This window comes from Heliangelus exortis, chromosome Z, assembly GCF_036169615.1.
Source record: "Heliangelus exortis chromosome Z, bHelExo1.hap1, whole genome shotgun sequence".
NCBI classification, from domain to species: Eukaryota; Metazoa; Chordata; class Aves; order Apodiformes; family Trochilidae; genus Heliangelus; species Heliangelus exortis.
In genome coordinates this window covers 12,093,801-12,119,284 of record NC_092454.1, presented here as the reverse complement: position 1 = coordinate 12,119,284, position 25,484 = coordinate 12,093,801, and the positions used below count along the sequence as shown (strand labels likewise).

Here is a 25,484-nt window from a genome sequence, read left to right as displayed (position 1 = left end):
GGTGGCGGGCGGGCTGTTAGGAGAGCGGGCAGGCTGGCTGGGTGGCGGGCTGGGTGGCGGGCGGGCTGGGTGGCTGGCGGGCTGGCGGGCTGGCGGGCTGGCGGGCTGGGTGGCTGGCGGGCGGGCTGGGTGGGTGGCTGGGTGGCGGGCTGGGTGGCTGGCGGGCTGGGTGGCTGGCGGGCTGGGTGGCTGGCGGGCTGGGTGGGTGGCGGGCTGGGTGGGTGGCTGGCGGGCTGGGTGGGTGGCTGGCGGGCTGGGTGGGTGGCTGGCGGGCTGGGTGGTTGTGCGGCGGGAGCGGGGACGGCGTCTCTCCACTCCAGCGGCTGCGGGTCTCCGGCACCGCGCTTATATCGGGTTGGCGGATGTGGGGCATGCGCGCCGAGCGGCGGGGCGGTGGAGCTCTCCCGGGTGCTGAGCACGAAGAGCCGCGCCCCCGTCCCGCCCCCCGCGCTACCCCCCCTCCGGGTCCCTCGCCCGGCCCCTCCCGACTTCCCCCCCCAGCTCAGCTCTTCCTCCCCTCAGCTCTGGATTACGGCAGGTTCGCCCCCTCCTCCTGGCCGGCTGCAAACCGTGCATGTGCAACCCAAGCCGCCGGCCGCGCGGCTGCCGTGGGATGAGTGAGTTTGGGAAGCGCCCGAGCCCGAGTCAATGCCCTCTCCCCAAAAAAGTCCAGCCGGTAGGGTCAGGTCCCCAAGAAAAACCTCTTCGTTTCCCTTCTGCGCTCGGGAAACGCTACAGGGGCTTCACAGCCCTGCCCAGCTTCAGAACAGAACCTGCGCTTTCCTGCCTGAGAATCCTCGGCACCAACCTTGGAGGTGCTTCTCCGTCCCCCCAGTGACCCCACTCAGGACAGGCACCCACCACAAGCTCCTTCCCTGCTTTCGGGACATAGGAAGAGGGTGGCTACCCCCAATCCTAAAATGACCATCACGGGCAACGAAGCCGGAAGCACTCCGTGCCTGGGAGAAAGCAAGAGCGGGGAACCCCCTCAGGTGGATGTCAGAAGGGCGACAGCAGCCGGCCGCCCATAGGGGGCTCCTGAGCCCCGCGCCGTCCCCAAACCGTGCTTTAGGACACCAAGTTTGCAGCAGAAACTGAGAGCAAGCGATGGGAAAAGGAACCCAGGCCGTTCTTCTCCTGTCAAAGCCCGCAGTTTGGAAACGAAGTAGGTTCTGTTTCCCGTGTAAACCAGCCATCTGGAGCAGACTAAGGAGAAATTTAACCTAGTAAATTATTTCTCCAGTGTCTTTAAACTTATTTGTTTTACTGAAATTACTGCTAAGACATGGCCGTGTGTGCCATTTATTGCCAGAAGTCCATTCACCACACTGGTTCATGTCTAGAGAGCCCCTGTAAAAGTGTCAGCCGGGTCACAGGAGTGCTAAAGGGGAACAGTGGTAATTAGGAAGTTTTATACATAATTCACATTGCATATAACGAGGGCACGACATACTGGAATTAGCAATACAATGCTCTGGGAAGGCATAGCCTCCAGATTAATTGCTACGCCAAGTAAACTGGTACTAAAATGTAATGAAAAAAAAAATCCCAAACATACAAACAAACAACAACAAAACCCACAAAAAATGTGCACACACACAAAGATTAAAAAACAAGAAAAAGAAATAATGGGCCTTAAAAAGGCTGCCTGCAGGCAGCCCTGAAAAAAATGGACTTCTGACATTTCTTCCTTACTTTCTCCAAATAAGAGACTTCTTTCTCTAGGCTTCCATACCTCCTAATCCCTGACTAGGGTGGCATTTTCAAAAGCACAGTATTAGATTTCATTCCTTAGACTGCTGAATGGCAACTCTTCTGCAAACTCCCACCAGCCTCATCAGTGTTGTACTGCTGACTGTAAAACAGTACAGGGAGGAGAGAAAGCCATGGATCGCTCAGCACCAGTAGTGCAAAGGCACCAAAGGCAAAAAAAAAACCAAAAAACCCCAACCAACCACTATCACCAGCAAAAAACCCAAACCCAAAGAAACAAACAAAACCAGAACCAAATGCTATTTTAATTTAAGAGCTGCACCACCACAGAAGTACTGCAAGTGGCACAGAATGTGCCATCCAGTCCTTTGCAGACTTGGTTGCCCTAGCACAAGTTTCAGCACTTATCCAAAATGAAGTTTAGTAAAATATTTGAAATAGGCAAGTTTTGTTAATTTTTCCCCCCTTTGCTGTTTCCTTTTACTGTTAGCCCACAAGGAATAAAAAAACATCTGTCATTACGGCATGCAGAGACTATGGCATGTTCACTTGGTAAGTCATTAGTGGGATAGACAGTGTAGAAATGTTTTTTTTTCCAGATCAAATTCTGCCTCATCGTCATCACATTGCTACCTTCATGCTCTAATAGAAAAAAATTACTGGAAAAAATGCAGAAACTGTGTCTCAAATGAAATATCTTTTTCCACCATTTCAGTATTTCCATGCTTGGTGCATCTTGGTGATAGATCATGAGAGGTCAGCAGTAAAAAATATTTCAGTAGTGGGAGAGAAATCTCTGAGGATTTATTGCTTTTTTTTTTTTTTTTTAGCTACTCAGAGAAAGGAACAGAGGTGAGCTGGGGTACCCCACGGGAACAGTAGTAGTGGATTTTGAACTCAGGGCTGCAAATGTGAAATGCTTGGCCAGGTTTTTGCCTTGTATTCCTACCACCTTACCAGAAATTCTTGTTCTGTCTTGGGTGGCTTGTCTTTTTCTTTCATCATTCTTCATCTCAGAGAAGTTTTAGAGGTAGGTAAAGGAACGTGGTACACCTGGATGAATAATAAAGGAAATATTTGCCCAATGATTTATTCACCATACCATCAGAACATTTCCATAGTTGGAAAAGTGTTAAAGAAATCATCAACTATTTTCAGAAAACACTGCAAAATTCATCAGATACATTACCTAAGGGTTATCATTCTGACCAGTATTATCTTCTATTTAACCTTTATTTATTCCACCAACACCGCCAGTGGTTTGTTGCTAATATGCAATTTTCTGGACTCTTCTCTTTACCCAAGTGTCAGTGTAATTGGTGCTAATGACCCGTTTTGAAAACTATAATAAACTTGATGGGCATAGGGTTTTGTGAAGTATTCTGGTGATAAAGGAGAAATAATGGATGACTTGCTTCCTCTGGAAATCTCAAACAGGTCCTGTAGAGTTTTATTGAAGTTTTTTGGAGGGTTATACATATGGGTTTGTATGCTAAAAAAAATCCATTGTTTGCCTACAGATAGCATCAGTATGTATTGTAAATTTAAAAAGTTTACACCACTTCAAACCACCAAAAGGATCTGTCCATTAAATTTAATGATATTGTATCAGAAAATTAGTCCTGTAGGTAATTATCCATTCACCTTTAAAAATGTTTCAGATAAATATGCGAAATAAACATTTCCTGAAAAATACAATTTTCCCACAATTTACCCTGAAGGATACTTACCATTTTCCACTTCCTTTACAGAACTTGTACATAAACAAAAGATTGATTATGATTACAATAGTTACTAAAGCAGCTGTATGCTGGTCTGAACTGTTTTGGCAAGGGAGGTGGGGTTCTGTTTTCAATAGGAAAGCCATTTTTATAGCTTAAAGCAGAATTTTAAAATACTGAGTGTATCACTATTTTAAATAAAGAAACATGTGACTATTTATTAAGGCATTTTTTTAGCAGCAAAGGGTTCTTTTTTTTCTTTTTCTTCTAGACACACTAAGGCAAAAAGTAGTAATAGTAAAGCTCTTGAACAATTTCCATTAAAACTTACTAACATGTGTTACTTAAATGGAGTTTTTATTATTCTTAAATGTTGCATCCTTGCCATAAAATTCTTTTTATGAGTGATTCTTTTTATGGTGTTTCTTTTCTTTTAAACAAAATTTTGGAGCAGGAGAAGGAAAGGGAAATAGGAAAAAAAGGGACATTTTGCATTAGTTTATTTGCTCAGGTTTAATTTCTGGAAGCCATATGCTCTCCCTTTGGCTTTTTTATGAGTTCAGGGCTACAGTTTCATGCTTTTGACTAAAGTCAGACAGCAACTGTTAACAGTTACATTTTGAATTGGATTGTATAACTCAATTTCTTCATCCTGAGACTTAAAGTTTGAAAGTTTGGTGTGACTTGATGTATACAGACTATAGGAAGATTTTAATGGCAATTCTTTTCTGAACTGTGTAGAAGGAAATGTATACATGTTTTAATTACATCTGCAGCAATATAATCAGCATACTTTGTTAGACAGCACAATTATCACACCATGGTATCCTTGGACCTGGACCACAAACATATTCTCCAGAAAGTATTATTTCAATATACATACAAATTTTATTTTTAAAAATAACTTTAATCACATTCATGTTGTTTCTTCCATTTGCTTTCTTGGTGGATCATTGAAAACGTATTTTCCTGGCACTAATTTGTATAAAAAGCTAATTTCAGAGTGACCTGTTGCTCCAAAAACATACTTTGAAACTTTTACTATGAATTGTAACACCGACTGGGCTTCTAAATTCACGTAGTACAAGCACAGATTTATAGTTTTGTGAATTAGGTCTACAAATTACAAATAACAACCCATGTTTGAAGACTGATCAGGAATCTGAATGTGAGCATCATGAAAAAATTCATGTAACAGAATCACGGACTTCTTGAGTTTGCTTCATTCTGTTACTTTGTTACTTGAATCCGCCCACAGACAGATTCTCTAAGCTGAATACAACCTTTTTTCTTTTTCTTCTATTCTTTTTCTTCCCCCCCCCCCCCCCCTTCCCCCTCTTTTTTCTTCTCTCTTTCTTCTTTTCTTTCTTTCTTTCTTTCTTTCTTTCTTTCTTTCTTTCTTTCTTTCTTTCTTTCTTTCTTTCTTTCTTTCTTTCTTTCTTTCTTTCTTTCTTTCTTTCTTTCTTTCTTTCTTTCTTTCTTTCTTTCTTTCTTTCTTTCTTTCTTTCTTTCTTTCTTTCTTTCTTTCTTTCTTTCTTTCTTTCTTTCTTTCTTTCTTTCTTTCTTTCTTTCTTTCTTTCTTTCTTTCTTTCTTTCTTTCTTTCTTTCTTTCTTTCTTTCTTTCTTTCTTTCTTTCTTTCTTTCTTTCTTTCTTTCTTTCTTTCTTTCTTTCTTTCTTTCTTTCTTTCTTTCTTTCTTTCTTTCTTTCTTTCTTTCTTTCTTTCTTTCTTTCTTTCTTTCTTTCTTTCTTTCTTTCTTTCTTTCTTTCTTTCTTTCTTTCTTTCTTTCTTTCTTTTTTATATTTTCTCCTTTTTTTTTTTTTTTTTTCCCTGTACCCCCTTTATGAAGACTATGATTGAAATGGAAGTCAAGAGGCCAAACTGTGCCTCTGATTCAATTACCAATAATTAGTTGTGTTAAGAGGCTGCATGTCGAAATGAGGAAGGGGGAACAAGATAAAAAAACCAACCTACTCACAAAGTCCCATTGGAACCTTTCAGAAAAAAAGCCAATAGATGCACAATAATAACCCAGCAAACTGCAGATTTTTTTGGATTGAGTTAGTCTCTTTCAGATCACTCTTCTGCTAATACTCAGTACTTTTAACATGGTCCACCACATCACATGTGATTCACCCTCTTAACATTTCTAGTCCAAGCAAATTGTTAAGATGCCTGTACAGTTAATAGAAAGCCAGGTCTGGACAGTGTTTCACCTTTCATGTGACAGAAAGGGATGTGTTAGCCTCCAGAGGTACCTCCTCTCACTGCTTAGTGAAGGAGCAGACAAGCAAGCGTGTTTTAGATGCCTTTTATACCTTTAAGCTTTGGACAAGAGAATCTCATTCCTAGTAAAGCAAAATTTCGATGCTGTCTTCAGCAAGGCTTCATTTTGTGACAGCTTCTCAACATCAAATTGTATACTTTATGCTGCAGTTCCTCATTTCTCAGAATCTCTGCTCTTCTTTCTCTCCACACACATTTACATAAGCAAATAAGTTCCAATGCACACATTTCTTTTGCTGCTGTCCCGGAAGTCTACTTAAGTTTATAAGAATCCATATATCGACTGTGCCTGGATTGTCAATGTAGGCTTGACTGTGTCTCTTGATTGTGTGTCTTGTTTTTTTCTGACCTCTTTTCAATAAATGTTCAGGCTTTCAGGCTTTTTAGTGCTGGGCTGCAGTTATTGAATTGAAATACTTTTGTTGCCACAAGAACACAGCTGATGTGCTGCTGTATTCTTTTTCTTTTTATAAAGAGAGAGAGAGAGAGAATCCCTTACATTTTACATTCAAAAAAAGCTTCAAAACCTCAGATTAAGCCTCTTTGGATCAGAAAACCACTAATTAATTTCTTTTCAGTACATTTTTACAATTATTTGTGAATAGTAATGGTTTAATATAGGTATCTTATTTTAATAGCTCAGAAACACTTGTCTAAATCAGGTCTGTACCAGGATGACAAGGTGCCACAAGTTCTGTTCACTTAAATAGCTGGCCTCAGCATGTCCTTATGGTAGGAAAGTGCTTTCTAATTGTGCAATTACTTCACATTCATTGGGTCAGATTTTGATAGTTCTCTTTCTCCATTTTGTATGACTTTTGCACCTGCAGTTTTTTGTCATTTAAAAAATCAGATAAAATCAAATCAAAACACCCACATTCCCACACACTCTCTTGATTTCCAAAAGCTTTTATTTCTCCATTAATTTCCTGGGCTTTTCTTTTCCTTTCTCTTATGTGATGCTGTCTTGAGAAGAAATAACAGGGATGAAAATAGGCAGGAGTAAGAGGTTGAAAGAGCCAGTGCAGAATGAGAAACTAGTCTCAGAAAGGGCAGAAGGACAAGTATCTCATGCTTAGAAACAATTACAGGCAATGATAACTAACTTTCCATGCTGAGGAGGAAATCAAGATGTAATCCTAGATATACTACTTGCCTCTCATCTGACACAGTGAACTACCTCTGAAAAAGAGGAACCACTACCCAGTGAGACACTATCCTAAAAATGGAGGAAAGTAGCTGAATGCCCCTCAAGAAGGGCTGTTCTTCTAACTGCCTTCCAGAAGTTCCCTAGAACCTTCACCCCTTCTTGCCAATGCTCCTAGCCTGTTCTGCTTATTTTACAGCCCTTATCCTTCTTATTCTTTTCACAAGAGCTACATCCTTATTCTCCAATTTAATTATTTTAAAATAATCATGGCAAATTTTGTAGCTTGCTCTTCGCAACAGTTGTCAAGTGTTCTAAAATGCTAAGTATTATAGACATTATATCCATTCCAAGTCGCACTTAGCTTTAAATCAGTTTCAGGGAAATACTGATAAAGAGATAATCAGGCTACAGAGTAGTCTAGTCTGTGCTATGTGACTAGACTTCCAAAAATCCTAGTGGCAAGCACAGGATCTTGTTGCTGTAACAGAAGATATACTGTTACTCATATGCAAAATATATAAATGGTTATATTAAAGTAAATACTTTCCAGTCAACAAATCTCTTGGCAAGTGTTGCATGTCAAATATTACATAAATTAAACTTCTTTTCCATAGTTTGTGTCACTCCATTAGCTAGAAGAGAGTACATAATGAGTCATAAATGAACTATCATTCTTTTAGAAATATGTTCAGTTTCTAGAATTATTATGTCATAGGCCTGAGAGAAGTCACATTTCCATCTAATTTAGGAATCCTTGGAATTTTAACTCTTTCTCATGTTTTCATTCTCCACAGTTTGATGTTCACACTTCTCACAATTATAGCAGCTGAATCGCGACAGCCATTTATCTTTGGGAAAGCTTGAGCAGAGGAACCAATGTAATTAAGCACAGACTGCCATTAAGCTTTCCAAGAAACACATGGTGCAGCTAATTTTAAGCCAAAGGCTATTGAGGCGGATGAGAAACTTGGCACAGGCTTGAAGGCCAGGACAGCATCAGAGCTGGAAGCAGTGGCCAGGCAGTAACCTCAGTAGAGCCCCCGAGGGGATGCTTGGCAGAGAGTACATGGAACATACCTAAAAATACAGGCACCAAAGCAATTAGAATAGCTGCCTACAAAGAGAGGATATTGAGAAGTAACCCCAATGTGGCAGCACACAAAAGGAAACACAAAAAGGGAGGTTCAGGTTGGAAATTAGGAAAAATTTATTCACTGAAAGAGTGGATGAAGCATTGGAACAGGCTGCCCAGGGAGTTGATGGAGTTGCCATCCCTGTGAGTGTTAAAAAAATGGGCAGACGTGGAGCTTTGGGAGCTGGTTTAGTGGTTAAGGTTGTGTAGGGCTGACGGTTGGAGTTGAAGATCACAGAATCATCAAGGTTGGAAACGACCTCTAAGACCATCAAGCCCAACTGTCCGCCCTACAACCTCTCGCCACTAAACCATCCACTGTAGCACCTCATCTACCCACTTTCTGAAAACCTCCAGGGATGGTGCTTCCACCACCTCCCGGGGCAGTCTGTTCCAGGTCTTTTCCAACTTCGAGGATTCTGTGAGTCTGTGAAACACACAGGAAAGGCCTTAGCGTCCATGGGTGACAACCAGCTGGGTTCTGTGCAGAGGCTAGATGCCCCATCCCGACCCCGAGGGGCCTCGGACTTCCGACCGCCCTCCGGGCGCCTCAGGAGGGGTGAGACCGCCGATGTCCCTTGCCGCTGCGGCGGGACGGGGCGGAAAACGCGTTAAACACCCGCGTGCCTCAAGCACTTCAGCCACAAGACTAGGGGAACCCTCTGCTTCGGCGAGTGCGGGGCTGCCAGGCCGCCGCCTCGTTTCCCGGCCCCCTCAGAAGAGACACTCGGCGTGCGGCCGCGGAAGGGAGACCGCCCTGTGCGGGACGGCCGCCTCCGAGGGGTTCCGGGGCTAACGCCGGCTGTAGGCGGAGTGGAGGGGGCGGAAGCCCCCGGTGGCGGCCTCTCCTCCCCTCCCGGCTGTCCCGACCCGGTTCTCTCCGGCGCGTTAACCCCAGCGGCTCTGAGGCGGGGGCTCCCGGGAGCAGCTCCAGCCCCACAGCCCTCCTTCCTCCGCCGGCAGAAACCAGACACCGGGACGGCCCCGCTCAGCCCCTGTGGGGAGCGGCGCCTGTGTCCGGGCGGCGCAGGAGGCCGCTCCGCCGCTACCGCGCCGCCCGGCCATGCCGCGGCCCGGCTAGACGGCGGCGGTCTTGGCGCCCCGCTCGCAGCTCCCCGCCCGCACCATGCCATGTGTCCCGCGGAGCCGGGAGGCACACCTCTACTTTTGGCTCCTCGTCTTTCACTTCCAAGCGCCCTGCCTGGGCAGAGCCTCGCCCGCCGCCAGCTCGCTCGTCCCCGACGGGAGGCAAGGTCAGTGGAGGAGGGCGGGCTGGGGTGCGCGGAGTTGCGCGGACACGGTGTGAGGCAAAGTGGATTCCCCGCTGCCACCGCCTCCCCGCCGAGCAGCCTCGCCGCGGGTGTGCCCCGCCGGTCGAGCCTTGGCTGTACTCGGGGGGGAGAGGCGGCCAGCCGCGATGTTTCGCCCCCTCACTCACTCACCACCCCACACTCCGTCGTCCCCTCACAAACTCCGTCAGTATCGGCGTTACTGCCCGGGTTCTTGGCGGGCTACGAGCAGGCAGCGCTGCCCTCAGCTCCTCTTGGGACCGGCTGCTCCAGGCTCCGAAGTTTGTCAGTGCGACCGCACACACCTTTTTGCTGCTTTGTGGAAGTCATTGACTTGCACTGGGTAGATGCTAAATCCTGTTTTTTTTCTCATCTTCCTCGATAAGAGGCATCTCTCTAAATACCAGAATAGTTTTGGACTACTAAACTGAAGAACTTTACTGTCCTGATTATTTATTTTTTTAAACAAATGATCACTTCTGTGCTGCAGCAGCACAGGCTACACAGGCAACAGGAGGAGTAGTGTGACCAAGATACACACCATGAGTCATTTATATTCGGTGAGGATGGTAGATTAAAAGTGAGACTTCATCTGCAGAAGGAGTCTTTTGGGGCCAGTTAATCCAGGTGAATTAACTTCATTCCCCCAGTTGACACTGTCTGTGCACATCCCTGGGGGAGTGGAATTCAGGAATTTTATCTTGTTGCTTGTTTAAGGTAAAACAGAGAAGCGGCTCCCAAGAGAGAGAGAGAGAAAAAAAACCCACAATCCATTAATTAGCTGGAAGACTCTGCCTGGTGGTAGAAAACCTGAGAGTGTAGGAGGAAATTTTGCTTCCTGAAAACCTTCCTGATGCAGTCAACATCTGTGGTACTGTCAGTGGGACAGCTTGAACAGAGGAGAAAAGTCTGTGCCCCTCAGAGATGGTGGAAAGGACAAGTGGTTAAGTAAGCATGCTTGAAAAGTGAACACTACCCTGAGCTTGGTTCCTGCTAGATTAATTTAAAGTGAAAGCAAACAGTTACTACATATGTGTGACTCTACATGGGACAGGAATGGTTTTGTTAGCACGCAGTAGCTGTTTAATCTTCACACAATTCGAAAGTAATGTAGAATTTATTTAATGTTCTAGGCATGAAAAGCCTGATCTTTTCCAAGAGGTTGCAGATAGCTTTTCATAAAGGGACAGTTTAAAATTTGGCTAATTTTTTGCAAGGGAACATTGAATGCACAGTGAGTAAGTGTGGAGGACTAAAATTTGGATCTCGCATAGCTGAAGGGACTGAGTGTTGTGCTGCCTCCACATGCATGCCCAGGGTGACAAATGGGACAGTTACGGATGGATACCCTTGCTGAATGCTAAGGGCCTGCTCTCTGACATGGGGTTTCAAAGCTTGGGGTGCTTCCTGGGTCTTCTTTGGCTTGGGAAGATGCCTCCTCCAGAAATCAACAACACTATTTCCTATCCCAAGGAGTTGTTTGAAAAGATGCCAGAGAGTCTGAGGGGCAGATGTAGATGAACCACAAAGATGGAGATGAAACAGTTGCAATTGGTGATCTGTCACGTTTTAGAGGAAGTTTGTCAGAAAACATGTTATCTCTCTAAAATAAATTGTGCTTTTTCTGTCACGTGTGACAGACCACGTATGTTTTTCTGTTTGTCCTAGATTGTCCAGTTTGTATACAGCCATTGTTAATATGTTCTCTGCCATGTGTGGTGGGTTTGAAGCTACAGATGAGCAGAACAGACAGCACTGGTTTTGAATATTATCAGATGTTTTCAATGATGCAGAATTTAGGAGGATCTGCTGGGAAGATCTCTCCAGTAACTTAAACAACTCTTAGATTTGTCAAACACGTATGAAGCGCTTGAGCCTTGTTCATCCCATGTGCCCAGAAGGGTCCGGGGCAAACACCATGGCTGCAAGGGAAAGTAGTGACTCAAACATGTCCTGCTTAAGGAAATGCTTTGTTCTTGCCTGTGACATGAATGCAGGCTGCTGTGCTCAGGCTGCAGTTGTGGAAAGACAGAGCGTTCTCTGGAGCTACACAAGTCTTCTTTCCTGGAAGGGAATCCAGAATACTCTTCCCTGGAGAATGTTATGGGTGTCAGAGGAAAAAGAGTCTGTGATGTACCATCAAGGCTTGTCAGTGGCACTAGGATAGACACTCTCTGTTCGATGTTTGTGGACACTAAGTTTTATGGGAACTTACAGTATTTTAATGTTAATTGATTATTTCTTTAGGAAAATTGAGGCAGTCAGTATTGAAGAATAGAACCCTTATTCATGTGCAGTTTAGGCTGTACATATTGTTCCTTCTATTGCCTCTGCCTTCTGGCTGATTGTTATTCCTTCCTAGAAGGGCAGAAAGATATCACCAAAATTGTGACTATCTTCCAGATAGAAAGGTCAAGATGTTTTAATGTGGAACTGGGTAAATTGTTCTGTTATTTTTAGGAGTGCTAACCTCTACCCATCAGTCTAGACAAAACTGGTAATGATTACTTGCAGAAGTTACCTTTAGCTTTATCTTGTTAAAGTTTATTGTGCAGTAATCTTATTTTCTCTGGTCTTTTGAAAATTTTTAATAATTAATTTCTGCAGTTATATTATAGTATAGTATTACTGCAGGGTAAGTCCCAGTGGAGAGCCAGAGACTAGCATTCAGAAATGAGTATTTAAGGAGTGGGTAGAAGTTAGACTTCTCCTCTTTGATAATCTCATCTCCACCAGATGTTTAGGAATTATTTTCCCTTTTACTGATGTTGGTGTCTGATTTGCCTTAACCTCTACACTCTAATTACTGTAGTGATGAAATTAAGAACTTCCTTAAGCTGCTTGAAGTTCAAATCTGAAAGTCTATAGTATTGCACGGAGTTTCATAGTTAAGCCACAACAAATTAGTCTCAAGACATCAAGCAGAGGCAAATCACATAGATGGCAAATGAGTAAGTTTTCCTTCAGGCATTTAGTTTGATTATTTCTTGAGCTGTGCTAAAAAACAGAGAAATGGGGACCTGGTCTTGAAGCATTCTTGGTAGCCTGTCCTCTCTGGCTAGGACAGAATGGGGTGGACTTCTTGGAAGTCTTACAATTCAGCTTCTGCATGTAAGCCATGCTTGTGGGTGTTTCTTCCCTCTTGTTCCTACCCATTTGTTGCATCAGTCTGGAGTGTGAGGAAGGGGAGATCGCAGTGTAGCTTCAGCCACTGAATTGTCAGGCAGCTGGTATCTTTGTGCCATGTACAGGCTGTGTAAACTGCAGGCATGAAGGTGTGAAGTGTCCAGTGTCTTGGACCACATTGTGTTTAAGTGGGCAAGGGCAGGAGATATCTCTCAGAACTTCTGACAGGTGTTAGTCTCTGTCATGTCAAGACGTGCCACTGTGGAGGACTTGTTTGTCCTGCAAAAGCATAAGGTCATTGTAGTCTACTGGGACACAAGTACAAAGAAATCTGTTGTGTGTGAGAATAAGCTTGCTTCTGGAATAAAGATGCTGCTAAGAGAAGGCCAAATTTTTCAAGTAGTTTTGTATATGTGCTGGGAGCCAGGGTTTTTTTGTGTGCTTGTTTTGGTTTTGGTTTTGGTTTTGGTTTTTAATTGGGAGTGTTTCAGTGCCTTTGTCTCAGGCGTCCATGACCTGAGGAAACATGAGCAGTCACATCAAGTACTGCAGCTAATGAGGACAAGGGAAACATGTTCCTTTCTGAAGGGATGGAATCCACAAAGTTGTCTGTCTGGGCATGGCTTATCCTGAGTGGCTTTGGAGATGCAGGCAATGGAGAGAGAAGTGTCCCTAGAAGTGCCATACAAGTCCTAGGGAGGAGTAATTTGCCTTGGAACTATCTGGATCAGGCTAGTTGCCCTGGTAAATAGCTTAATTAATGAATGAGCTGTAATTGCTTTATGTATAAGTGGCTGAGACTTTGGGAATGGAGAAAAGCACTGGGAAAAGAAGAACTGTAATGACACGTGTGCTCACAATTGCTTTTGAAGAAATATGTTCAGACTGATTTCTTGGGCTGAAGTCAAGTATGCCAGTGGAGGATCTGGCCCTTAGGGTATGAGTTTATAGGGACTGTATTTTACATAGATTTATGTTATTTGCTTGGGGCTTTTGGGCTTACACCAATTAATAAAACAAAAAACAAAAAACCAAACAAAAAAACTGAGAACAGGTGTTGTTTGTTCTGAAGCACAGCAGGAGACAGGACTACCAGTAACACTTTCCTTGCTTGCTAGATGTTGACAAGTAATAAGATGCCCAGTCTTACCCTGTTTGAAACCCCTTTTACAAAGACCATGGTTACTTCATTCCCCTTCAAACCGTCCCTTAAAATTCCCTCCTCTGCTGCAGCACTGGTTAAAGCTGATGCTACTGTGGTGCTATTGCCACAGTCTGTTAAACCAATGAGTAATATTCTCTTCACCCATGTTCATTCGTAAGGCTCTGTCTCCTATGTCAATTGGTCAGCTTTCTGGGTGTGTGAGGATGATCTCCTTCATCAGAGTATAATGTGCTGGCTAGAGGACAGAGAGAGTTCCCAGCTCTTGTGGGACTTGAGGAAGGGTGTGATAGCCAATCTTTTGTATGAATGGTGACAAAATATTTGAAAATAAGAATGTTTAGCTTTTAAGTTGGGTGTTGTAATGGGAGAGTAGAAAGCCCAAATGGGTCTTGTATTACACTGTGGTCTGCACTGCCTGCCTTTGTGATGGTGTTGTGAATTATATCACTTCTGAATTTCTCTTTACTTCATGTGAGATCTGAAAGGACTAGCACTCACCTTAGTTTTCCTTCTTTTTTTCCCCCTTTTCTCTCAGAGCAATTTATCAAGACATTGCCAGAATACCACGTGGTTGATCCAGCAAGAGTAGATGCAAATGGGCATTTTCTTTCTTTTGACTTACACTATCACATCTCAAACACAAGGAAGAAGAGAGATCCCAGCAAGAAGGAAAATGTGGTATATTACAAAATTAACCACAAGGAGACAGATCTGTTTTTTAACTTGACTGTCCATGCAGGATTTGTTTCCCATAACTACATAGTGGAAAGGAGACGTGGCAACCACACTAATGCGAAAATTGCATCTCGCTCAGGAGTTCCTTGTCACTTCATTGGCACAGTGTTACAAGCAGGTTTTGGGAGTGGGACAGCAGCAATCAGTGCTTGCAATGGCCTGGTAAGTAATGTGACCTTTACGGGGTTCTGGGTTTACTTGGTGTTATTAGAAGTGAGCTAGAGCATTGGTACATAAATATGTCTAGTAAGATATTGGTTGAGCCATTGTGGTACATTTACTGACATAATGCTCTGAAAGAATCAGTTTAATGTAATGGATGTCATTTGGATTTTTGGAAGAGAGGTTCAGAAGGTCAAAAGTTGATGCTGAGCGCCTTTGGGGTTTACTTTTAACTGGATTATTTTTCTAGTGGCTGGATTGCACATCTCTATCATTCATATGACTTGAAGCCATTCAAATACTCAGTCATTGCTTTGATCCCTGTTGAGTAACAAGTGATAAGATGTGAGGAAACAGCCTCAAGTTGTACCAGGGGAGGTTTAGTGTGGATGTTAGGAACAAGTCATTCACTGAAAAAGTTATCAATCATTGGAATAAGCTATCTAGGAAAGTGGTTGAATTACCATCTTTGGAGGTTTTTAAAAGATGCGTCAATGTGGCGTTTTAGGGACATGATTTAGTGGTGGATTTTGCAATGTTAGGTTTACAGTTAGACTTGATAATTTTAAAGGTCTTTTTCAACCTAAATTATTCTGTCATTATGTGGTCTCATTAGTAGATGGAGTGCCCTTGCTCTGCATCTAGATGTGAGCTTCTGTTTTAGTTTCCCCTAAAAAAATGTAGCTCAGGTGCATTGAAACTGCCCTGCAAATTAAATTTAGTGATGGTATGTCGGGAAAACTGGGAGATTTGCTTCAGAATGGCACTGCAACTTCAGAAATAAATGGTAGGGTAGATGCAACCTTAGTCAGAGCTTTAAATTAAAATGTGAACCACCTATAGTCATCCCACATTCCAAAGAGCTTGAAGTCTTACGTTTCTCAGTAGCTTGTGGTTCAGACTGAGACAGGGAGGTGGAAACCTTACTTTTGTCATGGTAGGGGTTTTTTTTGTTTTGTTTTTTTTGTTTGTTTTCTTTCTTTTTTTCTCTCTTTTTTCCCTATTTTATCTATTTTTCTTTTTCTTTCTCTTTTTTCTTTTTTCCTTTTTTTCTTTCTTTTTTTTTTTTTTTCCCCACTACTGTACCATAACTTTATAGTTCTAGACGATAAAGCTAAGCCTATCTTGTCAGAGAGGGGAAGAAGCGAAAAACTGCTTGAAGGTATGAATGGGATGCTGTAGGAAGCTGTGTGAAATGGCACATGTAATCTGAGAGGTCAAATGGGGTTTGGTATCTGCTGGCAGAGGTGACAAAGTGTGTGCAGCATTCATGTGCTTTGGTACCTTCATCCTTAAAAAACAAATCATAGTATTTCAAAGCATGTAGAGAAGTGTGCTGATGCCTTTTGGCCAACACATCTCAGTCTACAACAGGCTAGGCTGATGTTTCTCTCTTGAAGCCAACACCGAGGTGGGTGTCTCAAGTACATCCATTCCCTGGTAGGCTACTGTTATCAAAGTAAGTTGTTTGCTATTGAGAAGTATGAAGCTTTCAAAACTTTGGAAAATCAGTGGGTTACAGAAGTACTCTGTCAGGGTACCCATTGTACCCATGTCCACTGACAGTAACATGAAGACAATTTTGATGTAGATGAAATGGGAAACTTTGGAGTCTTGCTCAAGTGCTGGTTACAGTTTTGGCACATTGCCTAGAGAAACAGACCAGGGATCAGAAGCTCCAGTCCCACATGTGTGAAGATCAGTGATTTTCGAAGTAGTTCTTCCAGTGGGGACCAATTTATCAAAACTTCCCTGAAATATGTTGTGGTCATATAAGGTCACTAAGGGAAAGGAGATACGATGGTACATGTAGTTCCCTTGGTTGATTTGTCTTATGCTTTAGGAAACTTTCTGCATCAGTTTTCCTTAGGATGAGAACTTGAAAATGAGGTGCTAGGTCTTTGTTACACTTTCTGAAGTATTAGTCTGCAACAAGGCTTAAAAAGAATTCAAACTCAAATTATCATAGAATGTCAGGTTGAAAGGGACCAGAAGGATCATCTGGTCCAGACCTAATATTATTGTTTTCATGATACGTCCGTGCACCCCATCAAGCTGGGACTTAAAATTTATAAAAATTATATTTTAAATTCAGCTTGTTAATATCCTTCAAAGTGATCCTTTCATATGGATTACAAACTTTTTGAGGTTTACTTTGATTTGGAGGTTTGTGAAACAATGCTTACGAGAATACCAGTTTGGGGATTTTTTTTTTTTTTTGACAAAACATTTGCATGAGAAAAATACTGTAGTGGCTTGGTTTCTCCACCCCTACCCCAAACAGGAATGTTGAAAATATAGAATTACAAAATAACTCTGATTGAAAGGAACCTTTTGGGAAAAAGGTGATGGTTTTAATATGATTTTTTAAGTCCAGCAGTTGCTGCTCTGAAGAGGTTGAAGAGTTGGGTTTGAATCTCTTAATTCCTCTTAATGACACAAGTTGTGGAAAGGTGGTTTAGGTTGCCTTCCCTCTGAAAGTTTTACAAAACATTCAGTGTCATATGACAACATTTATTAATGAACAGTTTTATCAGCACAGAGAAATGCAGTCTGGTTTTCAGGATAAAAACATGTTATATCTGAAACTGTGGTGGTCTGCCACTTCCCTGCTTCCTGAGCTAATTAATGGTAAATTATTTCAATCCAGAAGATCCCCAGTTTTTTGCTCTTTGGTAACTTGTCTATTTCTATCTGTTTCTTTTTTCTTTTTTCCTTTTTTTCCCTGGGATGTGTTATATGTTTCTCTATTGAATATATATTTTCTGTTTATTTTTATGATGGAGGGAAGGGTAACAGGGAATAGGTAAAAGACTATGGAAATAAATTATTTGAGATACTAAGAACCTACCCCATGAGTACAATTCCTAACCTGCTAATTTTTGCTTCCTTTATGAGAGGATGTGGTTAAAAAAAATACTGGAAGATGCTGATTTGATTAAGTATGTTTTACTGGAATATCTCTTATGTTGACATTTTTAGTGGGAAATGGTTGAAATGTTATTAATAATCCTGTAGTTTTGCCCAAGTGAATTGTGTAAGAATATGTTATCTTTTGCAACACTGTCACCTCCCTGGCCCTTCCCTCACTTCCCCGTAAAAAATTTGGCCTGAAGTGGGGCAAAGTAAAATCATCAAGATGCCTGTGAAAGGAGAATTCTAGTTTGTCTTTTTTTCTGGAATTACTTCCTCTCATGTGTAATCTGTTTGGTTCATACTTTAAAGTTCCTGAATTTCCAGGATAACGTCAGTGTGCAAGAACAAAGATGTGTGGTGTAGATTTGTGTTCTGCAAAAAGATCACTCACATATAGCACTGAAAGTACATAAAGCCTTCAAGTGGGCTTTCATTTCCCATGTGTTTTTACTTTGAAATACAGTTTTGCTTCCATTGGCCTTACAAGGATATCTCTCATATAGCGGAGATATAACTGTTACTGTTTGTTTTTATCCAGTACACTCTTCAGAATGGCATTTCTTTTGCATTAATCAAGGGGATGAGGCAGAGAAGATGGTGTTTTCAGGAAAAGAAAAGTGACACTAAAAATGTGGGGAACAACTTATTGTCATGGGTGCTTCTCCATGTTGACAGTATGTTGCGTTTTCAGCTAGAATGTTATAATACTGAAGATTTTCCCCATTTCTTTAATTTCCTTATTTGCTTTGAAGTTAAGGTATGCTGGTATCTCACCAATTTCATTTTCCTATATAGTTATTTATATATGCCTAAAATGCTCTGCAAGGGGAGTAACTGAGTGACAGATTTGATAGACAAATGGGGGGGGACAGTCATTGTATGACATTGTTATTTTTAATTAATATAAATAAGTTTCCAATTTCGGAAAAAGATTTGGAAACTAGCGGCTAGGTTCTGAAAGGGATTTGGGCTGAATTGCAAAAGAGAATGAAGAGGGCAGACCAGCAGAGATATGGAGGAACAAAATCGCAGTTTCCAAAATCCATTGTTTTTCTAACACCTTGTGGTATCCTTGTTTCCCTTTCATGCTAAATAGGTTATGACCTTCTTAACAAGTTGAAGAACATGATGCTGCAAGCTCTGTATCTTCTTCTCTGGGTCAGTTGTCTGGTTAAATCTTTTATGCTTCTGGAGCTTGTCCAGCAAGGCATGAAACTGTTAACATGGGAAGGGTGGGGCAGACTTTGCTGTTTATTTTGGTTCACAGTGGAGATGGAAACCCTAGAGGCAATGTTACTACTGGAACACCAGAAAGGGATCAAACTCTGACACTTGGAAAGAAAGCAGACATGGAACCTCCTAGGTACAGGACAGTTTCCAAAAATAAGTAAGGGAGAAAACAGTTTCATTTTTGTCTCTCTCAGTTGAAATAATATTTGGATTTGTCTTGTGAGTCTATTTAGGACACACTTCTCATTACACTTTATGTTCCTACACTGCCTTTCTACAGAAGATTAAAATGAACTCTTCCAAGTACTAATGCCTTAATTCTCAGTTGTATGTTAGATCTGAGATCACTTGTTTCCATCAGTAGTGTTAGTCTGTCCTCTCAGTCAGGCTGGAAGGGAGGAAAGCTCAGTGAAGCTGGATGAATAACCCTAGGTTTATACACTGAGTACCATGGAACTGGGCAGTGAATTTTTCTCTGATAGTCTATCCCTTTCATTAGGAACAAGGCCCTCTTTTATTAATCAGTAACACAGACATTGTTTATGGTATTTCTAGGTGACAGAGCATTATTATTAAGGCTTTGTTTTCTTGACACTTGTTTACAGTGTAGAACTGTCAATGGACAGTTGTCTGGTAATACTTTTATCTTCAATGACTGTCCAAGCATTTTAAGGGAAATGACAGCAGAACAGAAAAATATTAGGATGAAAATAGAGAGCAATCTATACACATATACCTGGTAAGCTCCTGTCCCTGCTGAGCCTTGCGTGGTGCTGTGCTTTGGATGTCTCCGGCTGGTCAGAATGTTACCTCTGCCCTGATGGACATCAGCATTTACAAGAAGTACTGACCTGCTGCCCTGGCAACAGTAGCACAGTACAAAGTTGGGAAACAGGGTTTGTTTCTTCTCCTTCCAAAATCCATCTAGTGCAGAACACTACTGTTTCTTAGCAGTGACAGACATACACATCAAATCTGGCAACTGCTTCGTACCCTGGTGATCTGTAGAAAACTGGGTAAAGTCTTCTGCCTGTGCCTAGGATTTCTGAAAGGTCCCCCCCACCTGTCTTCTTCCCTCTGTGCCTAGCCACAGGCAGGGCAGCTCTGTGTGACTGTTTATTTGACATCTGTATGAACATTTCTTTTTATATGGCAGCTGGTTGGAGATGCTTCAGGTGAAACCTCTCCTTGTGGATTTGTGTCTGTCTGTGGCAAGTTTTTCACCAAAAAGAGGACTGGTGTCTGAAATATACTCAAGTGTAACTGTTCTGCTTATTTCAGGATATCACCATTATATGAAGCCTAAAAATGAGCTCTGCTACTTATGCATTGTCACTGACATTCTTTATCTGGTCCTCTCAGTGAGGCATAAAACCCATCAGGGGTTTATCTTTTGGAGATTTGCATCAGCTTTGGGGAATTGGTTCAACATGATCTCTGTTGTCCCACTACCTGCCACGAAGTTAGTGTGAGATGCCTTTTCCATGGTGACCCACGTTATCATTGTGTGATCTGTCCTAGTTTGAATAGTTCTATGCAAGTACTGTAACAGTACTTCAGCAATAGTACTTTAGTGTCCTATGAAAGTGGTTTAATACTGCTGTTTAGAATTCCTCTCCTATGGTTATAGAAAGCCTGCACCAGGATGTCAGACTACCAGGTGTTTTCCATACACAGGGTTTAGGGGTAAAGGAGTCTTTACTTAAAAATATTTTTATAATATTTTTTCTAAAGTAATGGAAGAAAAAATTCATTGCTAAGCTTATAATAGGGATTTTTATCTACTTTTGTAAATCACAATTAGTGAGGTTGGTTGATAATTAACTGTTTGTTAATTAATCTGTTGTTGGAGATAGTTTGTCAAAGCTCTGTAAAGCTACTGTTCTACACAATTCCTGTAGCCCAGAAAAATGACCACACCTTTCTGTTCCCTTGTGGTATACCTGCCACCAACAAAATTGTTTCTCTTCAAATGTAATAGTAATTATTGTAAGTGGTGGATATGAAATACACTTAAGGAAATGAGAGTCTTATGCTTTCTTCACTTGCACTTATGAACACCTGAAACTGGACTCAGCTGCTTCTACTCTGATACTGTTCATCCCTGATACAGAGTTACAGAGAAGAAGAATTGGAGTGTGTTCTTGTAGTACTACCTCAAATAAATTAATTCTGTTCTGGGAAACAAGGGTACTGGAAGACAAATGCACAGGTTCTACTTCATGGGTCTCATGCCCTTCACTCATCTCTCTTCACTTCCTATAGGAAGTGTCTCACTTCTTTATTTGCCATTCCCCTTCTATATAGTATTTGGTGGATCCTGCTTCTAGTTGAAAGCGTAGCAGATGACCCTACCTGCCAGTCATGTCTTCTGGTTTAGCTTTTCAGACATCACCACAGCAGCCTCTTTCTTTGTCCAGCTAGTGATAATCTGCTGGAACCAAAATGTAGAAATAGGGCATTTGGAGAATGCTAGGCATGAAAGTAAGCTGCCAGCCTTTTTTTTTTTTTGTGGATGGGAATTGTTCCAGAGTTGGATGTAATGGAGCTTCCATTGAATTGTTGTGATCTGGCTTGTTCTTGCACTTGGAAAGTTCTGCTGTGCAACTCTGTTGTGCATCTGCTTTGCACTTTGTCCCTTAGGCATTAGTATGGGAAATGTTTTAAGTAGAAAAATTGACACTGAAAGCAAGTAGTCTTCCCTGTGCATCTGTTCTCTGGTGCTTGGTTTTCCTGTTTTCTCCATATTACAGTAAATATCTGGATGTTCTCCTGGCTTGACTAGTGTTGCGAGGTTGTTTTTTTTTTTTTTTTTGAAAGCTGGTGCAAACCAAGTTGGCTTTTGTTTTTGAGGGTGCTTGTTTGGTTGTTTGGTTGTTTCCATTCCCAACAGATGCATCATTCAAAATTTTACTATTGTTTGCTGCAGTACTTTACGGTCCGTCCCTTTTCTTTGTGTTAGAACTTTATCCATCTGCCAGTTCCCTTCCCCCAGTCTTTTGTCTGCAAAAATACTCTAATTGACAGGTCAAAGGAGTCTCATCAGTGATCTCAGTACATGAGAATGTGGCTATGTCTGTGGCTCCTGGTCTTGGCCTTGTCACCTTTAACCAATATGAAGTTAGGGCAGAAGCTCTGTATGGATGGAGTTTTTATAATGGGATTCTTAAGTTTCAATGGAACAGTCATAGGTAGGGTAAATTAAAATCAGGATTAGTCAGTATGAACTAATCTGAATAGAATACGCAGGATTAGTATATCTGGCTCTATTCAGATAATTATTTTTTGAGAATATGAAGAGAAAGCTCTTTTTAAATACAGTTTTAAGACTTATGATGTTGTTAAAATATGAGCTTCTTTAGTTGCTAATTACTTAGGGGTGTTGTTGGTATACAGATCTGTCAAACACACTTCCAGTTTCCATGAGTCATTTTATTTAATGAATCTATTAAGTACGTATGCGTTTGTTTTTTCATTTTTCCTTTTTTTTTTTTTCTTCTGAAAGTCTTCACTGATGATTTGTGGGTATGCTTTTTGTTTTGGTTTGGTTTTTTTGTTTTTTTGTTTTGGTCTGGGGTTTTTTTGTTTTGTGTGTTTTTGGTTTTGAGTTTTTTTTTGTTTGTTTGTTTGTTTGGTTTGGTTTGGTTTTTTATAACTCTGGTCTTTTATCTGGTCTCTCTATCTTTTTGTCTCTCATTCACAGAGAAAAAACTGTAGGACTGTTACTTCAGTCTGAAGGTCCACTACCCAGAAGTAAAGAACATACATGACATCCATTTAGCCTTGATTCTTAATAATGTGAGGTTTTTAAGATGTTGTTTCTTGGAAGATGTATCTTTGGAAGCTGTTGTCCAAATTCACCCCAGTCTGAAAAGGGAATGGAGATATAAAAGCCATTACATTCTTATGAATTTTGCAGGTAATGAGGGGAACTTCTCATCAGTGAGATGAGGGATGAGCATGTTGACTAATGACCCATAGGCTATTCTTGAGCAGGGTGCAGTGCTACTCCTGACCCAGCTGATAGTGAGGGGTACTGCAGGAGTGAGAAAGTAGAGCACATGTGGGAAGCAAATATGTAAGGAAACAAGTGTTTGATAGTACTGCTGTTCATAGAACGTTTTTTTTTTGCCCTTTAATCTCTTTTCATGATACTAAAAGGAAAGGTCTGTCTTGGAAGTAAACAGATTTCTTTGCACTGGTTGCCGTATTAACACTGTGCTGTACCTGCTGTCCATCACAGCACATGCTTTGTATATCATCATTAATAATGAGCAGAAGAAAGGGAAATGGCTGAAGCTTGCCTACATACCCAGTCAGTGAGGCATATAATGTGACATTAGGGACAAAACTTGCCAATTCCATGCCTTATTTTCTAGCTGTTTAAAAAAAAAAAACCAAAAAAACCAAAAAACAAAAACAGAAAATTACCAAGAAAAGCCTGTCTTCCTCCTGTTTTGACTGAACGAGCATTGGCAGGATGTTAGGTGATGAATATTAGTAGTGATGTAAAAACCATGCCCAAATAGCCTGTGTCTACTGCTTTTACTTAAGAGTTTAGATTTGCTTATGGTACTTTTACAGCAGTTGTGTGAGCTTGGCTTCTGGCACCAGCTGAAAAGCCTGGACATCAAGTCCTGCCTTGTCAAATCTCTGTCAGAGTAGAGCATCCACAGTCCCTGAGCAGCATCAGCATCAGGGCACAGTTACATATACACATATATTAGGCACACATGCAAATCTGTATAGATATCTGTAGCTGTCATTGCAGAGCAGTTACATTGCAGCTGGAGCTCTTGGTTTACTATCCCTGCTGTGTGCTGAAAGGGCTTCTGTGCTGCTCTATGTATAGGGTATTACAAAGTGATGGAGAAATATATTGGGCTTTTCCAGAAACTGGTGCTTAATGATGGATTTTCCCAAGCCATTAGTAAATTGCAACAGACTTTAAATAGTAAATACTTTAGGATGGGATATTTATGCATTTTACATACACAATGGCTCCAGGATGGGCTCTGGAGAAAGACTCATCTGAAATCACAAACTCTCAAAATAAGTATATAAGTAAAATAAAAAAAATAATTGTCTTGGCTAAATATTGACTTTGTTTAAACACATCCATTGTGCATTCCAATTCTCATGGCAAACAACAGGTCTCTAATAAACTGCTTAGGCTTGTTGATACATGGAAATACCAGGAGTAGATCGAAATCCATGGTATTTGTAACTTTCAGTAAAGGCTTATACAGACACTGATTTTTAAGTTTTCTTTTGTTCAAATGCCACTCTTTTTCAATTTTCAAATGTATATGTTTAAAGCTAAGAGGATTCTGAATGCTCCATCCAAAGTTTAATATCTGTTTAGTTGGATACACTGTTAACTCTATTTCCTTATCTAAACCAATCATAGTTAAATCTGGTTAAATTCTTAAGAAGGGAGATGGGATAAGGTAAATGTCTTTCTTATCTGGCACCCTCTGTCCAACAATGTGCAAGTAAATATCTAGGTAAGAGTAAGAATAAGGAAGTAGGACATCTCCCCTGTGTTAGTCCTTGCTTCTGTTTTCAACTCAGATCAAATTTCTTGATGTGGGTGTGCTTTCTTTGCAGAGAATCTCTTGATGGATTAGTTATTCACATACTTTCACGATCTCTCCTGAGTCACTTGATTCCAGAAACATGAATCGTTACTCTGTATTTTATATATGAATTAGAACTTGATTTAGATGCATTTTCTTTTGTTTTTCACTAGCTTTTTATCAGCTTCATTTGCTGTTTCTTGAGCTGTTGTGTTGGAGAAGACAATAAACAGTCAAACACTGAGCACAGTGATATGGTTTACTTGGTGACATAGTGTATTTCTGAGGCTAATGCGTAATTCTTGACACAGTCTTTTTGGATAGCTGTTGAGATGAGCTTGTTACATTTCTAATTTTTTTTTTCCTGTGAAAATAAATAGTTCCTATTTATGCACAGTAGCAGGTAGGTCAGAGTACATAATTTTAATACACAAATGTTGTAATTATTTCTCTAGTGCCTTTTCCCTTTTACCTTGCCATGTCTTACCAATTTTCATCGATCTACAGTGAATTACATCTTCCTTCTTGTCTAGCTGCTCAGGCTTAAAACAGTTTTCTGTGATATTGGTTGTCTTTTGTCCTTGCTTTCCTGAATAAATTTTTATACCTGTGTTATAAACCAGATAACTAAACAAGTTTTTAATTCAAAATGTAAACACCAGGAGAATTGCCAGGAGGAAAAAATTCTTCATAGAATTAACATAGCCATAGCTCTAGAGCTTAGTGGAACTTAACAGTTTAAGCAAATGTTTTTCTTCATTTGGGTACCTGTGTTTTTTACCTTCATTTTCTTTTACCCCCAATTTTCCCCAAGTTTGAGTTTATTAAATAGATCAACCAAGATCTGGTCAGATCCACTGTCCTTAGGACTAGATTAGATAAAGCAAATAGTAGATTATGTATTGAGTTACAAAGTATGTTTTCTGGCAAAAAAACAAGGGTTAAGTTTAGTTTCTTCTTGCAGAAGCTCCTCTGTTAAGAATTACCATGCTTCCATGTTAACAGGAGGAATGTAAATAATTTGTATTACTGTAAATCTCCTTGGTGGATACTTAGAGAGCTAGCATGACAGCCAGAGTGTTTTATTTAATAAGGTGGAATTGTTCCTTTTTTTCAGCAGAGTTGCCATATTAAGAAACACTTCTGTCAGAGTGCAGTATGCTGGCAGTAGGCTGCCAGACTAGATGGGGTGGGGGTGTAATGCTGAGTTTCAGAAAAGCAGAAGAAACCAGCTTGGCTGAGCTGTGACCTGCTGGTCAAACTAAAAGGCAAGAGGAAACT

The 25,484-nt window shown here is 41.1% G+C and overlaps 1 protein-coding gene across 3 annotated transcripts in view; it reads left to right on the top strand.

Moving 5' to 3' along the window:
- Nucleotides 1-8,970: 8,970 nt before the first annotated feature.
- Nucleotides 8,971-25,484, top strand: part of ADAMTS12 (ADAM metallopeptidase with thrombospondin type 1 motif 12) — a 163,984-nt gene continuing 147,470 nt past the window's right edge. For all 3 annotated transcript variants that reach the window (XM_071731745.1, XM_071731744.1, XM_071731746.1), the window contains exons 1-2: nt 8,971-9,254; nt 14,117-14,478. In XM_071731745.1, coding sequence (XP_071587846.1) covers nt 9,128-9,254; nt 14,117-14,478 — 489 coding nt within the window. In that variant the 5' untranslated portion in view covers nt 8,971-9,127. The remainder of the gene's footprint in view (nt 9,255-14,116; nt 14,479-25,484) is intronic.